Source organism: Nomascus leucogenys, chromosome 16 (genome assembly GCF_006542625.1).
Source record: "Nomascus leucogenys isolate Asia chromosome 16, Asia_NLE_v1, whole genome shotgun sequence".
Lineage (NCBI taxonomy): Eukaryota > Metazoa > Chordata > Mammalia > Primates > Hylobatidae > Nomascus > Nomascus leucogenys.
In genome coordinates this window covers 52,713,749-52,729,584 of record NC_044396.1, presented here as the reverse complement: position 1 = coordinate 52,729,584, position 15,836 = coordinate 52,713,749, and the positions used below count along the sequence as shown (strand labels likewise).

At 40.8% G+C, this 15,836-nt stretch overlaps 1 protein-coding gene across 2 annotated transcripts in view; it reads left to right on the top strand.

Annotated features, from left to right (window-relative positions):
• Positions 1 to 4,228, top strand: part of SNX31 (sorting nexin 31) — a 76,604-nt gene extending 72,376 nt beyond the window's left edge. The window contains exons 13-14 of one of the 2 annotated variants that reach the window (XM_003256066.4): positions 47 to 103; positions 3,152 to 4,228. In XM_003256066.4, the coding sequence (XP_003256114.2) occupies positions 47 to 103; positions 3,152 to 3,247 (153 nt within the window). In that variant the 3' untranslated portion in view covers positions 3,248 to 4,228. The remainder of the gene's footprint in view (positions 1 to 46; positions 104 to 3,151) is intronic. The other variant, XM_030795138.1, reaches the window with a different exon arrangement.
• The last annotated feature ends 11,608 nt before the right edge of the window (positions 4,229 to 15,836 follow it).

The following is a 15,836-nucleotide window of genomic DNA, read 5'->3' as shown; positions in this document are numbered from 1 at the left end:
TTGCTTCTCTGGGCTGAGCTGACTGACATTTCACTAATCTATTTAGCAGATTGAAGTTCCGGAACAAAGCAAAAGTAAAAAATACCACATTCAACAAAGCCAGGTCTGTGAGTAAAATTATGTAATTGATAACGTTATAATTTTGATAAATCTGATCTTTTTTCCTCTTTAACCAAAGTCATCCCACTTTCAATAATAAGTCAGAATTATGTTTCTCAGAAGCTCCTCTTTGTAGATTGGGCCAATTGGATGGCCATCACAGAAGTATAGTATTTTTATTGTAGCACCCCATAGCACTACCAAGAATTTTTACATAGAAGATTTCCAAGAGAAACACAAAATTATTTGGTAATTTTTTTGTACACCCCATGCATTTTTTGGAGGCAACTCTCTTTCTAGTTTGTATATGTTATATATCTAGTATATTTTGATCTCATAGTTTTCTGCAGTATACTCTGTATAAAGCAACTTTTAAGTTTACAAAATACTTTTTTAAGCATTTAGATCTGCTGTGCAGATAATAATAGAAAAAATCACAATCAATGACATTTTTGAGCACTCATTATTGCCAGGCAGTATTCTAAGCACTTTTATGTGAATTAACACATTCCTTCACAGCCCTATAAATAAGTCGAGGAAATTAGGGCACAGAGAGGTTATGTGACCTGCCCAAGGTTGCACAGCAGTCAATGATGGAAAGAAGCAGGCAGTCTGACCCTGGAACCATGCCCTTAACTAACTGTGCCCTTGCTAACTCTTCCTTTCTAAGTCCAAATCCTAGTGTAGGTGAATGAAAGAAAAGTGACTTCTAAGTAGCATTTGAATGGGATTTCTTCTTGATCCAGCACCTGTCACAGAGACTGGTGTGTAGGTAAACATCCTTAGTATATATGTACAGTATTTATAAATATGTAAGTATATAAAGTCCTTTCTTGAATGAATACAGTCAGGGAATAATAAACTAGCATAAATGCATAAAAGCATTCTCCTTCATAATCACAGCATTTCTGGCTGGTTGGACAGAGAGACGAGATAGGAACTCCACTGCTTACTGGTTATGTGTCATTAGGCAGATCCGAAACCTAATGGCATTAGGGACTCTGACACTGCACTTCCATTTCTTTATCTGTAAAATGTAGATGGTAATCACATCATCATTTTAATGCACCCATTTTAGCAGCATGTCGACAGCATGGAGCTGTGGTTCTCAACTTTGGCTGCACATTGGAATCACCTGGGGAGCTCTAAAAACTAAAGCTTGAGCCCCACCCTCAGAAATTTGGATTTAATTGGTCTGAGGGTCCTGGGCAATGGAATTTTTAAAAGCTCCCCAAGTGGTCCTATTATATAATCAGAGCTGGAACCATTATCCTAGAACACCAGTTCTCAGTGTGTGGTCCCTGGACCAACAGCATCTGTATCACGTGGATCTTATTAGAAATTCAAATTCTCAGGCCCCAAACTTACTGGATCAGCAGCTCTGGGGGAAGTCCGCAGCAATCTCTTTAACACACCTACCAGACAAATCTGATGCATGTTCAAGTTTGAGAGCCACTGTCCTAGGACAACAGATAACACTTAGCACAACTGTGATCAGTTCAGTTGTCCTCTCAGATGAGTGGTAACTCTAATACAGGCCAACCCATCTCATGCTGTGAGTAGGACCAGCAGGTCGGAAAGAGACCTTGTGTCCAACTGTATTGAGTTTTAATTTATTTTGCAACCCGTTGTATAGACCTTATCCTGAGCCATGAACGGCTATGATTACTTTTTATGTATAACTGATTTAATCCCAATAAACAACCAAAGCACTGTTGTTATCCTTGGCTTACTGCATAGAGAACTGAAACACAGAAAGGTTAAGTCACTTGCTCAAGGTCACACAGTCAGTTCATATCAGAGCCAGTATTTGAACCCAAGCAGTCTTTATTTGTTGTTTAACAAATAAAATTAGTTTGCTGCTTTAACCACTCAGCAGTGAGGCCCCTCTATCAAAACAAATCCCTTGTAGAAAAAAAATTGTAGCCCATCTGCCCACTGAGGGGCTCCACATTTTTTTTTTTCACTTTCCACTTTCCATAACCCCGTCTTTGAGATATCGTAAGTACTGAAGGCAAATTACTCATTAAAGATTTGTGGTAACCCTAACCTCTAAAATGTTTTAAAATAAACGTAATACTTTTTTTTCTTTTAATGAGACAGAGTCTCGCTCCCTTGCCCAGGCTGGAGTGCAGTGGTTCCATCTCAGCTCATTGCAACCTCCACCTCCCAGGTTCAAGCGATCCTCCTGCCTCAGCCTCCTGAGTAGCTGGGATTACAGGTGTGCACCACCACGTCCGGCTAGTTTTTGTAGTTTTGGTAGAGACGGGGTTTCACCATGCTGGCCAGGCTGGTCGCTAACTCCTGGCCTCAAATGATCCACCGCCTCAGCCTCCCAAAGGCATGAGCCACTGTACCCGGCCTCTTTTTTTTTTTTTTTTTTTAGACGGAGTCTCACTCTGTTGCCAGGCTGAAGTGCAGTGGCACAATCTCGGCTCACTGAAGCCTCTGCCTCCAGGGTTCAAGCGATTCCTCTGCCTCAGCCTCCCAAATAGCTGGGACCACAGGCGCCAGCCACCATGCCCAGCTAATTTTTTTGTATTTTAGTAGAGACAGGGTTTCACCATGTTGGCAAGGATGGTCTTGATCTCCTGAAATCGTGATCTGCCCGCCTTGGCCTCCCAAAGTGTTGGGATTACAGGCGTGAGCCACTGCGCCTGGCCGCCCAGCCTCTTTTTTAAAGTTTGTATTTGTGTGGAATGTGCACTAAAGATTTTGGGCAAAGTTAAAAATTGAAAGTCATATGGCTTTAAGAGGGAAAAGAGGCAAGACAGGTAGAGTTAAATGTTACCTGAGTGACATCCCAGGCCCCAAAAGATGCAGAGGACACCTAAAACCAGTAGGCGGCGCTCTTCTCAGCCCTAACGAGTGTATTTACACTCACCCCAAAATAAAGCTTCTACAGAATAAGACTGTTTAAAATAACCATTGCTTATACAAATGTAAGCTTTCTGTTGCCCTTTCAGTACTGCTTTAACCTCTGTGACTTTGTTATTGTTATGGAAATGATTTTCTTTCATTTACATTTCTGACCTCTCTGTTTACTTCACAGCAGAAAGACTATTCTAGTCTTCTATCAACAAAAAGCAAGATTAAGATAGCTAAAGATGACTGCATTTTTGGGAACATAAAGGAAGAAGATCTCTGATAAAACTCTCATATTTTAGAATATCCTTGGAGGCTATCTCAAGACAGTGAAAGAACTTGGGGATTCAGGTGGGCTACCGACCATCAGTGGAGGAAATTTGACCTCTTCCCGTTTTTTTGGCATTAAGATAGACTGTATTCATCAAGATATTATACCACAGCACTCTATGGAAATCTCAAGATTAGAAAAAAAAAAGGAACCAAGTTATAGAGTTAGTTTTTATTTTATTTTTGCACTTCATCATGACAGTATAGAGTTTGTTTTTAATGTCTCATAAATGACAAGTGGCAAATCCAAATCAACTCATATGAAGCTCATTCTATTTTTCTCTAAAGTAGATCTTTATATGGCTTCATGAAGTCTTTTATGTGTTCTGAATTTACATAAATGAAAGCCTCATAAAATATCATAAATGTATTTTGGATCAATTTCTAAAGATGTGACTCTTCAACGGAGGAAAATATGGCTCTAAGAAATGGAATCACTGAAAAAGAAACCTGGGTTCTCTAATCTATCCACACAGTACTAGAGCAAGGAGGTGATGAAATACTGATTTGTTTCCTCACATAAGTCTGAGCCTACCAATATGGATGTACTCAAAGTAAAAGGCTGTCCCTTTCTCTGCTTGACCATTGTTATAATTGTATTCTGTCCTTAGAGTACTGAAGGCAGTTCAATAATTAACATGCTATTTGGAATGTTTTAATTTAGAAAGCTATTGCTTTATTAGGCCCTGCACCTGATATCAGATACCTTATAAGTCTCTTAGCTTTAAAAATATGTGTACTTTCTCACAACGTTTTTCCTTATCTAGCTTCATTTCTCTCATGGTAATTAATGTAATTATGTATAGAATTAAGACCACAATAAGGGAGATAATCAGAGGAATCTGTATAGTGTAATTAGAAAAAGTACAATATTCTAATGTCTAACTGGGTTGTATACCTAATTATATAATAAATACAAAATAATTCTAGTGAATATAAATTTGTTGATTAAAATTCTGTGAATAATCTTTTTGAAATATAGAATCTATTAAAATTCTATAATATTTTTAAACATATGCCTATAGCTGTAACTCCTAGTACTGGAAGTTTTTATATTTAAATTTTAGGCTGTAGTAGGATATTTTAGCAGAGACTCACCAACATCTCAAATCATCCTAGTAAATGTATTAATGGACTAGGATCCTCTTCAGATTAAAATGGAAGTTTATCTACGATTTTGCCAATTTAAGAGTAGTCAAGCTCTATCTCTTTTTAATAGCAAACACCTACACAATGGAAAAGGCTATCAGAGAAAACAAGAACGCAACGAATTGTATTTGGGGTAAGAAGACACATAAATTGAACCATATATAACTGCTGTCCTTGTAGGCCAAAAATAGTTTTATGTTGACAATTTCAAGTTTCAACTCCATATATAAGAGAGTGAGTAATCCCAGACAACACGTGGTTGGTGTCAGGCGTGTGCTATGTGGGCCGGGCATGGTGGCTCACTCCCGTAACCCCAGCATTTTGGGAGGCCAAGGTGGGAGGATCACTTGAGCCCAGTAGTTCAAGACCAGCCTGGGTAACATAGTGAGACCCAATATCTATAAAAACAACAGCAACAGCAACAGCATAGTGTGGACCTGCATGTCAAAGGACGTCGGGGCCATCAGGAAAGCCCCAAGGGGAAGAGGGACTTTGAAGAAAGAGTAGAGCCATGTGGGCAAAGGTGGGGCACCCTAGAGAAAGGGAAGGATAGTTACAGATGGGAGAATAAATGTGGTGTTGCAGAAAAAATGAGTAAACTTGCTCTGTGCTAGCAAAGTTTTAGGTTAAGGGAGTAGTTAGGAGATAAATCTAAGAGGCGGGATGGATCAGAAATATATGCATATCTTAATGCAGCATCTCTACAATATATGTAGAGCAGTTTATCCTTTGAAGATGGACAAAAACAGAAGCATTTTATTTAATTTTTTTTCCAAACATTGAGACTATCATCAGTGTCAGAATATGAGAAGAAAAATACAATCGATGACATGCATTCCACAGTATATAAATATAACATGAAGAATAAAGGAACTAGGGTAGCACCTGATAAACAAAACAAAAATTCAAACAAAATTCCAAACTTATTTTGTAAAATGATACATTTCTTAGTAGTTATGTGAGAGAAGAAGGAGCTATTAGCCTTTTTTGGGGATTACTGGGCCTAGTTTTATCTAGGAATTTAGGAGTTTAAATCACTTCTGGATCAAAACACTTGATCATTGTGTAAAAAGTCAGAACTTCAGCTGCCGGAGTGAGCTCCCCAGCTGCAGGTGCTGGGAGAAGACGGCGAGTGAGACCCCCTCATCACTCCAGGAGGTAAGGACCTCACTCTGCAGCAGTCCCTGCCACCGGCACAGCCGCCCCAGCACTGGAGAAGCCGTCAGCTGGTTCGTGGCTTTATCAGGTAGGTGACTGTTGATATCCTTCAGTGACTGCTAATCCTAAGGGGTGTGACATGGCTTTGCCAATTACCAGCCTATGCCTTTGTCCACTCCTCATATTCCTGCAAAAATGATCCCCAGGCAGCCACATTTTCTCCTGCCATGTCCATATCCACCACCACTTCTTTCCACTTCTAGACATTCATATGAGATTTTGCTGCTGTTTATACTCCTAAAATAACTGGCATAAGCAATTTGCCCACAGGCAAACACAACTGAGTTTGAAAATTTCACACAAATCATAATGAGAATAACTATTAGAGGTGATTAAATTGTGGTCAGGCCCCACCGAGCCCCTTTGGGCCCTATGGAGGGAAGCATGTGTAGGCTTTGATTGAAGGGCTGACAGCAGAGAAACATGCTACAGGGAGTGACAGTGCCCAGAAGAGTTCCACAATAAAATGGAAATGGTTTCTAGGGGATCATGCCACCTGGGGAATGCAAGAAGGAGATACTCACGAGCAGGGAGCCTCTTTACCCCCAGGACTGATGCAAACTGTGAGGTGCTGCTGGTTTCTATAGACACTTGGAGAGGGCACTGTGAACAGCTCTTGATTGACCAACAAGGAGCTGCTCTATTTACAGAAAGCATTTCCAAAGTGAATGGGCAACATCCTCCTGTTTGGAAGGCTGCTGCTTTGATCAAAGAAGGTAAAAACAGATTAGCTCAGTGGGCTGAACTGTGTGCTGTTTTTCTTACAGTAATGGAAGAACTGAACAGTAGTAGAAGCCCCCATATTTGGGTTTTTACTGATTCATGGGCAGTGACCAAAGGCCTGGCCATACACTCAGGCAAGAGGACGATGGAAATCTGGGCTATTAAAGGAATGTCCATATGGGGCATAGCCCTATAGAAATGTGAGGGGTGCATTAAAGGAGAATAAGTCAATGCCCATCAGAAGAACTTCCTCCCCAGGCTGGGAAGGTGACTGGAATAGACAAGCAGCATCTCCGTGTCCGCCCTTGTGGTCGCCACCTGGTCCATGAAGAGAGTGGATATAGGAATACTGCAGCAGTGCAGAGATGGCATGAATCTAAACATGTTCCTTTTGCGTCTTTGCAGACACAGAATGCCAATAAGAACTGTCCTGTTTGTCAGCAAGAGAGACAGAAACTGCCAGTGGCTATGGGGCAGATTGCCTGGTGGGAAGGCCCTGACCAGAGCTGGCAAGTGAGACTGATGCTGGTAGCCCTGGGGACTACACATTGGTCTTGACAGGAATTAGACACTGACTCTGGACTGGGTTTTGCTTCCTTAGTGGAAGATGAAAATGCTCAGAGTACCATAAAAAAACAGGAACTGAAGACTTGCGTGGATGTGTACAGACAACTGTCATTTCTTCAGACCAAGGAACAATGTATAAGCCATAATATCCAATGATGGGCAGAGAGATACCTCCTTAGAGTAATAGTTTAGTAATAGAGAAGTAGAATAAGTATAAAACATTGGTTGTCTAGAACAGGGAGATAAAGTATGAAGGGCTGGCTTGCACGCCTTCACAGGTAGGTGCTCACACTCAACACGAATGGGATTAAAGGAGTGTCCCCACTAGATTTTTCTGTTTTTTTGTTTTGTTTTGTTTTGTTTTTGTTTTTGTTTTGGTTTTGGTTGATCTGAGGAAGGGGGATTGGGGAGGATGCTGATATGACTATGCAATTCTTGCCAAGGGAGGAGTACAGTGGTATAATGACTATAATTTTCCCTTTCTTCCCCAAATAACCTCAATTTTTTTTTCTCTGCTCCACCTGATGCGATGATCCTAGGACCAGGACTACAACTACAAGTGCTGGAAGCAAGGATGATTTCTAAGCAAGAAGCTGTAACTACATTTTTAAACTTTGTATCTGAATTCCTAAGGGGATAATGGGGGTGGGTTGTGCCTTCACCCCATCTAAGAAATTGGGATCAAGAGTGAATGCAGCTATGTTCTCTGGTGGCAAAACTAGCTCACTAGTTCTGCACCTGTGTAACCTTACCCCATCTGAATGGCAGTGGACTGAGGAGGAGCTACTTGCTAGACTAGTACTGCTGCCCACAATCCAGACCAGCACAGTGGCAATTCTAGTGTCCCTTCCAAAGGTGAAAAAGTTTGAGTATTAATGGAGAGAAGGAGAAAAAGTAGCTGAGAGTAAAGAAAAAAATGGTTATGAATGGAAAGAAATTCAATATTACATTAACACCTCAAAAGAGTCTCAGAGCAAAAGATGGCATGATGTCTTGGCTCAGTTATTCTAGATGCCTCAAAGAGTGAGGCTAGTTGCCAAGACCACTCCTGTTTTTGGCACCTGACAAGATTGAGAGGAAACCTGCAAACCTGAGTGACTTTACTCTGGGAGACATTCATACACAATGATGGACTGGACTAATTATTAATGACTACATGGGATTCTAGTAATAAGGCAGTATCTTTTGAATTGAATATCGTTTTTAAAAAATTATTTTTCTGTAGCGACAAGTTCTTGCTATGTTGCCTAGGCTGGTCTCAAGTGAGGTTCAAGTGATCCTTCTACCTCTGCCTCCCAAAGTGCTGGAATTACAGGCGTGAGCCACCATGCCTGGCCTGGATATTCTTTTGATGTAAGGGGTCTGTGTTTGAAAACCAGGGGCGGCCTGATAGTTTACAGTAAACGTTTAGTAATAGAGAAGTAGAACAACTAATTAGAACATTGGTTGTCTAGAATGGGGAGATAAAAGTATGAAGGGCTGGCTTACTTGCCTTCACAAGTATGTGTTAGCACTCAACATGAAGGGACTAAAGGACTGTCCCCATCAGTGGCCGGTGGTGTTATGATACATATATATTGGTTTTCATCCATGATTCCTGGCTCATAACTCTAAAATCCCATGTATATATATGAGCTAACATCCTCCCCAGAACTAGGTCTCAGTTTACATCAGCATGTGGTCAGCATACAGCTTGCACGCATCCCCCCATATGGACATTTAAGCAAATTTTACATTAAACATTTCAGTTAGAAATTACCTTTAGGTTACCCTCAAAGTAAATTTGAGAAGAGCTTGGTGATCCTAATTTGTGGAAAAAACAAGTAGGTGCCAACCTTTGGTGGCAAAACAGTGGCAAAATGATTCTAAAATACCAGGCAAAGGAAAACTACAAAAGAAAACTCAGTAACAGAGGAAGTCTACTTTCTCAGCTGCTGTTTTAGCTGTCCCTTGTCCTGCACTGCGTATTCAGTGGCCCATGAGCGGAGTGGCTTGTGTGGACGCAGGACTGTGGAAGACAGGGGAGAGTTCTCTCCTTCACGGGGTGGTCTCCTTCCTGTCACCCATAGTCCAAAAAAAATGTCAAAAAAGTAGGTATGCTTTTCTGTCACACAAAAAAAGACGTGCTGAGTTAACTTAAAAAAAGTATGGCTAACCAACGATTTCTTACAAGATGGCTTTTAAGCTTTGTAATTGTACTTTCTCCGCACTTTATTGAGGTCCAATTATATTTTGCTCATAAGTTACTTTATAATAGCTAACAGTTGTATTCTTATGAAGTAAGTTGTTTGTATCACAATTTTAAGAAAAATTAGACAGCTACAGAAAAGTACATGATGTCATTGGTGGGCTTGGGTCTTTGGTCTAGCCCTAGCCCGTGTATTTTTCTGTAGGGCAAAGTCTTTAGCTAACCAGATAGCTTTACCTGTGTGATAGCTTGAAAGAGGTTAGACATTCTGTTGATTTAAAGGTGCTGACCTTAGTGTTTTTGCACTGCTCCTGCACCAAATGTGGTTTCTTTCCCAGAAATGTGGGAACACACAGTTGGCTGTACTTCCTAATGGGTTTTCCATCTGTCCACACGAGCTCATATGTATTTGATGGGTTCCGAGTTGCAGCAGTTGTCTGGGCAGAGGCACTCAGAGCAGCAGGCTGAAACTCATCCTCTGAGTTGGCTTTGCTGTGGGCATGCATGCTCTTATCCTCACTGGAAACTGGTCCTGGCAGAATTTCTGGGGAGATCCCGTTTGTCATGGTTTCTAGTGTGCAGAGGAAGAGAAGATGGAAATCTACTACTGTATTTGGGTCCTCATCAGGGGAAGTTCAGAATTTGATTTTCTACAAAACAAAAATGCTGAGTAAAACAAGTGAAATGACAGTTATTAAACTTCTTAAGTATTTGTAAAAGTCAACTACCTGAGGGCAAATTCCATTCCAAAATCAGCTATTGAATTGATACCTGAATGTTGCCTCACAATAGCTGGTGGAGCATCATGCTCTCCAGAGGCACATTGCCAACAAGTGCCCCACTTATGCACAAAGAGAAAGTGATTCCACTACCATGACTTGCATAGCACCATATTAAGGAAGAAAAGAGTAAGATTATAAATTAGGGTTTATTTTTAATTATTGACTGGATACAAGTCATAGTGGTTAAACCTAACATTTTGACAGGTAACTGGATTTTTATTAATCATGTAATATAAGTATTAGTTACTCTTTTGCAATTAACTATGGGTTGTTTGTGTCATAGATTCATAGATTTTTTAAATCCCCCTCCTTTTTTTAACTTCCTCTGTCTTCCCGTTTTCTTTGTCAAAATTAAAACAGGTGACAGACATGCAGTCTGGGGGTTCACAATGAAGATAGGATGAGGAAATCTTAGGCAGTGAATTCACTATAGAAAAATCCTAAAACCTTACTACCCTATTGCAAACTGTTACCTGGGACTTAAAAAATCCTGTTGGGTGACTAACAAAACAAAAACACAAAAAGCAACTCACTCCATTTATTTTGTTAATGTCTCTTGTGACCTGCCAGATAAACAAATAAAATTCATTTTTCAGGTCTTTGAAAAATAAAAATCAGGCCAGGCATGGTGGCTCACGCCTGTAATTCCAGCACTTTGGGAGACCAAGGCAGGAGGACTACTTGAGCCCAGGAGTTCAAGACCAGCCTGGGCAACACAGGGAGACTCTGTCTCTATAAATTTTTTTTTTTTAATTAGCCAGGCATGATGGAACTCACCTGTAGTCCCAGCTACTCGGGAGGCTGAGGCAGGAGAATGGTGTGAACCTGGTAGGTGGAGCTTGCAGTGAGCCGAGATCACGCCACTGCACTCCAGCCTGGGTGACAGAGCAAGACTCCATCTCAAAAAATAATAATAATAAAATAAAATAATTTGAAGTCATTGTTAACAGTCTTTTCTCATTCTATTTGTCTTAAAATAAATCATAGGCTAAGAGCAATTTGTATTACTTATCTACCTATTTGTTTTTCTTATAAAAATGACAAAAGTTTCCTTTCTTGCTGGTCACGAGTTGCTATAGTTTCAACGTTATGTGTCCCTCCAAAATTTATATGTTGGAGCTTAAACCCCAAAGTGATGGTACTAAAAGGTACCCATTTCCCCATTTGGGAAAATGACTAAGTTAAGAGGCCCCTCCCTCATGAATGGATTAGTGCTCTTATAAAGGAGGTTGATGGGAACACCCTAGTGCATTTTGCACTTTCAACTTCTGCCACATGAGGACACAGCAAGAAGGCGCCACCTTGGAAGCAGAGAGAAGCCTTCACCAGACACAGAATCTGCTGGTGCCTTGATCTTGGACTTCTCAGCCTCCAGAGCTGTGAGAAATAGATTTCTATTCTTTTTAAGTTATCCAGTCTGTGGTATTTTATTATAGCAGCCTGAATGGAATAAGGCAGGAGTGTATGTCCAAAAGATATGTTCGTTCAGCTGTATTTGCAGAAAATAGTTGTCAGAGTATGACTATATCCTCAAAAGTCAGAGTAGGATAGCCTCAGGCTTTACCCTGACATTGGCATCACAATTTTGTAAAAGTGGAAATGAAACCGCAGGATCAGTGTTTTGAGAGGAGGAGAGCAGAATTGAGGCAAAGTCTAATATAGTTTCTGGCATATGTTTCAAGACTGAGAAGGAGATGTGCTTTGCTTCTGTTTGAATGATTGCCAGGAGTTTGTTTTAGGCTAATGTAAAAGTTAAGATCCTTCTAAGCCTAAGATTTCAGTTCAGTTTAAGTCCCTGGGGTAAGCTAAGTTCCATTCTGGGGTTGAAGTGAATCTTTTAACAACACAGATTGCTGGAATCCTCAACTCTCCTCATTGTCTGAACTGAATGGATATCCCAGAGACTTTTGGGACCTGCATGAACCCTTAACTTTACCTTTGCCCAGACTTAACAAGCCATGAACTATCCTGGTCTCAAAGGAGCTGAAATATTACAAGATTAGAAAGGAAACTAGGGCCAGGAAGGAACTGGAGGAAAGGTAAGATGAGCCTGGACCGTGAGCTTTTCTGGTGTTATCTTCTGTTACTTTTCCTTGCCTGCTTCTAAGCAAATTTATCAAACCAGTTGCTATCATTTGAATATGTTCCTCAAAAAGCATGTGTTGGAAACTTAATTCCCAATGCGGCAGGGCTAGAAGGTGTATAGTACATACGTTAGGTAACTTGCCTAAATGTACATCCCATCATATTTTGCCGTGTGTGTGTGTGTGTGTGTGTGTGTGTGTGACAACCTGTGTGGTTCTGGCATGTGTAGGTAAGTGGAAAGAGAAATGACAAATGGATGTTATGGCAAGGAGCTGAGATCTTTTTTTTTCTTTCCAAGAGTCCAACTGTTATCTTAGTAACTTCAGAAACCCAAGGACATCTAAGATGTTTACTTTGCAATTGAGAAAAGAGATCCCTTTCTGAATGTTTTGTTTGAATATTTTTTAGTTGTGCCAGTTGCTCTAGGAAAATATTATTCTCCTGGGCTTCAAATTTTTTTCTCGAACAGTTTCTTAAATATGTCCGGCACACACTTCATTTTTTTTCTGGTTGTTTAAATGTTAAAAATTGTTGGGGAACTGAAATGACCCTAACTTTGGTGTAGATAAATATGTGCTACTTGTCTCATCTCCTGTACTTACTCATTCCATTGTTATGTCTCAGAACCCACAGTGTTGTGGAGAACACCTGATTCGTGCTAGCCGGGCTTGAGAGGTGGGAGACTCATGGAAGCAACACCTGTCAGGAGCATATCTCCCTCTCATGGTCATTCCTCAGTACTACAGAAACCAAATGCCCCCTGGAACAGGAAAGTAGAGCTCAAAACACTTACTTCGTAGGTGTGGTGTATTTTTTTCAAACACCTCCCCATTCTGACCATATCACCTCTCTACAGAGACAACTAGTTACGTTGGGATAGTTGCTAGATCACTTTCAGTCTCTTCTGGTGAGCATTCAAGTATAATATTTTTGAAAGTCTGTCTGCATTTTTTAAGACTGGATAGGAATTTATATAACGAATATAGCCAAAACCCTTCTTATCCCTAATAAGAAAACTTTCTAAATGAAAACCCTACCCAAAGCAAATATTTCCTTTCACTTATTCATTCATTCACTCAATTGTATCTAATACAGTGATTCTCAACTCAATCCTGGCTACACATTAGAGTTCCCTGAGCAGCTTTTAAAAATGCAGATGCCTGGGCCGTGCTTCCAGATGATTCTAACTTGATCTTGGCTAGGGCCCTGGCACTGTTTTTTTTTTTCTTTTTTAGACAGTGTCTCGCTCTGTGGCCCAGGCTGAAGTGCAGTGGCATGATCTCGGCTCACGGTAACTTCTGGCTCCCAAGTTCAAGCAAGTCTCTGCCTCAGCCTCCCAAGTAGCTGGGATTACAGGCACCCACCACCACGCCCGGCTACTGTTCGTATCTTTAGTAGAGATGGGGTTTCACCATCTTGGCCAGGCTGGTCTTGAACTCCTGATCTCATGATCCACCCGCCTCGGCCTCACAAAGTGCTGGGATTACAGGTGTGAGATGCCGCGCCTGGCCGGCACTGTTATTTTTTAAGCTGCTGCATGATTGTAACATGCTGCCAGGTTGAAAACTACTAAGCTAATATTCCTGAACACGTCTGATGTGCCAGTCACTGTGGTGGTGCTAAGGATTCAGGGGTAGAGATACTGCCACAGAAGGTGATAGCTTTCTGCCATCACCATTCGAAGGCCAAACATACCGTCTCCTCTGTCTAGAATAATTCCCTTGTTCATTACATAATTAATTCCTCATGCTTTGCATCTTAGATTAAATATCACTTATTCAAAGACATTGTTGCCCTTCTATCTAAATTAGCTCCCATATTGTTTGCCCTCAAGGAATCCTTTCTCTTTCCCTTCATGACACTTATCTCGGTTGTAATTACAGGTATTCCCCCGCCATTGGAACTCTCACAATCAAAACTCAGGACCAAATAGATTTTAGTAATGAGGAAGAAGAGGCAGACTTACCTGAAGAGTGTAAAGGTTAAGCTTCAGGGCTCTTGTGGTAGGCTGGATAACAGTTCCTCAAAGATGTCCACATCCTAATCCTAATCCCCAGAATCTATGAATATGTTGCTTTGCACGGTAAAAAGAGCTTTGCAAATGTGATTAGGTGAAAGATCTTGAGATAGGGAGATTATTCTGGATTTTCCAAGCATGCCCAATATAATCACAAGGGTCCTTATAAGGAGACAGGAGAGTCACAGAGGAAATGCAAGGCCAGAAGCAGAAGTCAGAGGGGAGAAAAGATGCTACACTGCTAGCTTTGAGGATGGAAAAAGGAGCCATGAGTCAGGGGATGTAAGTGGCCTCTAGGAGCTGGAGAAGGCATGGCAACCAACTCTCCTGAGAATCTCCAGAAGGAAAGCACTTCCCGCACTTTGAGTTTAGCTCAGTGAAACTGATTTTGGACTTCTCACCTCTTGAACTGTAAGATAATTCTTGTTTTAAATTATTAAATTTAGGGTAATTTGTTACAATGACAATAGGAAACCAATATACAGCCCTCCCTTGTTCAGGCCCCTTCCAAGACCCTGGGAAGCAGTGTTGACATGGTTATACGTTTTTGTAAAGCTTGCAAAATTAAAATACTTTACCTACAATTGATTAAGATTTCTCTCTTTCTACTCAGACTTCCCGAGTATTCTTCTACTGGCTAACACTGAAGTGACTACAGGCATTTTTGGGATCCAGCTAAGCAGAAATGCAGTTGGGGGTACTTCGGTTTGCATTTAATGCGACATGTTCATGTGGTTCGTGGTCACTTCCATGCAGCATTAAGTTATTGCTGGAGAGTAGGAATGGCTTCTATGAACGCTCCTGTATTAGTCTGTTCTCACACTGCTATGAAGAAATACCTAAGACTGAGTAATCTATAAGAAAAAAGGTGTAATTGACTCACAGTTGAATCACAATTCTGCATGGCTGGGGCAGCCTTAGGAAACTTACAATCATGGCAGAAGGCACTTCTTGACAGGGTGGTAGGAGACAGAATGAGTGCTGAGCAAAAGGAGAAGCCCCTTATAAAACTATCAGATCTCATGAGAACTCACTCGCTCTCATGAGAACAGCATAGGGGAAATTGCCCCCCATGATTCAATTATCTCCACCTGGTCCTGCCCTTGACATATGGGTATTATTATAATTCAAGATAAGATTTTGGGCAGGGACACAGCCAAACCATATCAGCTCCTAACAGCCACCGTGTCAAAGTGCCCAGGTGTGGTAACATGAAGGAGTCATAGAATATGTGCAGCATGCAGTTCACTTTAATCCCATCAGAGAAAAAAGCTGTCTTCACCATCCCTACATTTTTTCGTATCAATCAAAAGCAGTAATTCATGAAGAGGAAGAGATAAATTTGAATAGAAGTAATGGAGAGGCTCTCAGATTGTTGGATGAGTCAACTAATGAAGAGTAAATCTTATTAATACATTGGGAAAAGCTTTAATGTCCTTGCTAATTTGACATAGTTTATAGGCATCAGTGAAGATATTATAAACTCGATACACAACCACAAGGAGGACATCAATAACAAACTGATTAATAAATGTCATCAATTTAACAAGTAATATTGCTGATTAGTCATAGCACAATAAAATGTGAAATGCCCTAAGATCTTATAACTTTTTTTTTTGAGATGAAGTCTTGTTCTGTCACCCGGGCTGGAGTGCAGTGGTGAGATCTCGGCTCATTGTGACCTCTGCCTTTTGGGGTTCAAGGATTCTTGTGCCTCAGCCTCCTGAGTAGCTGGGATTACAGGTGTGTAACACCGTGCCTGGCTAATTTTTGTATTTTTAGTAGAGCCAAGGTTTCACCATGTTGGTCAGGC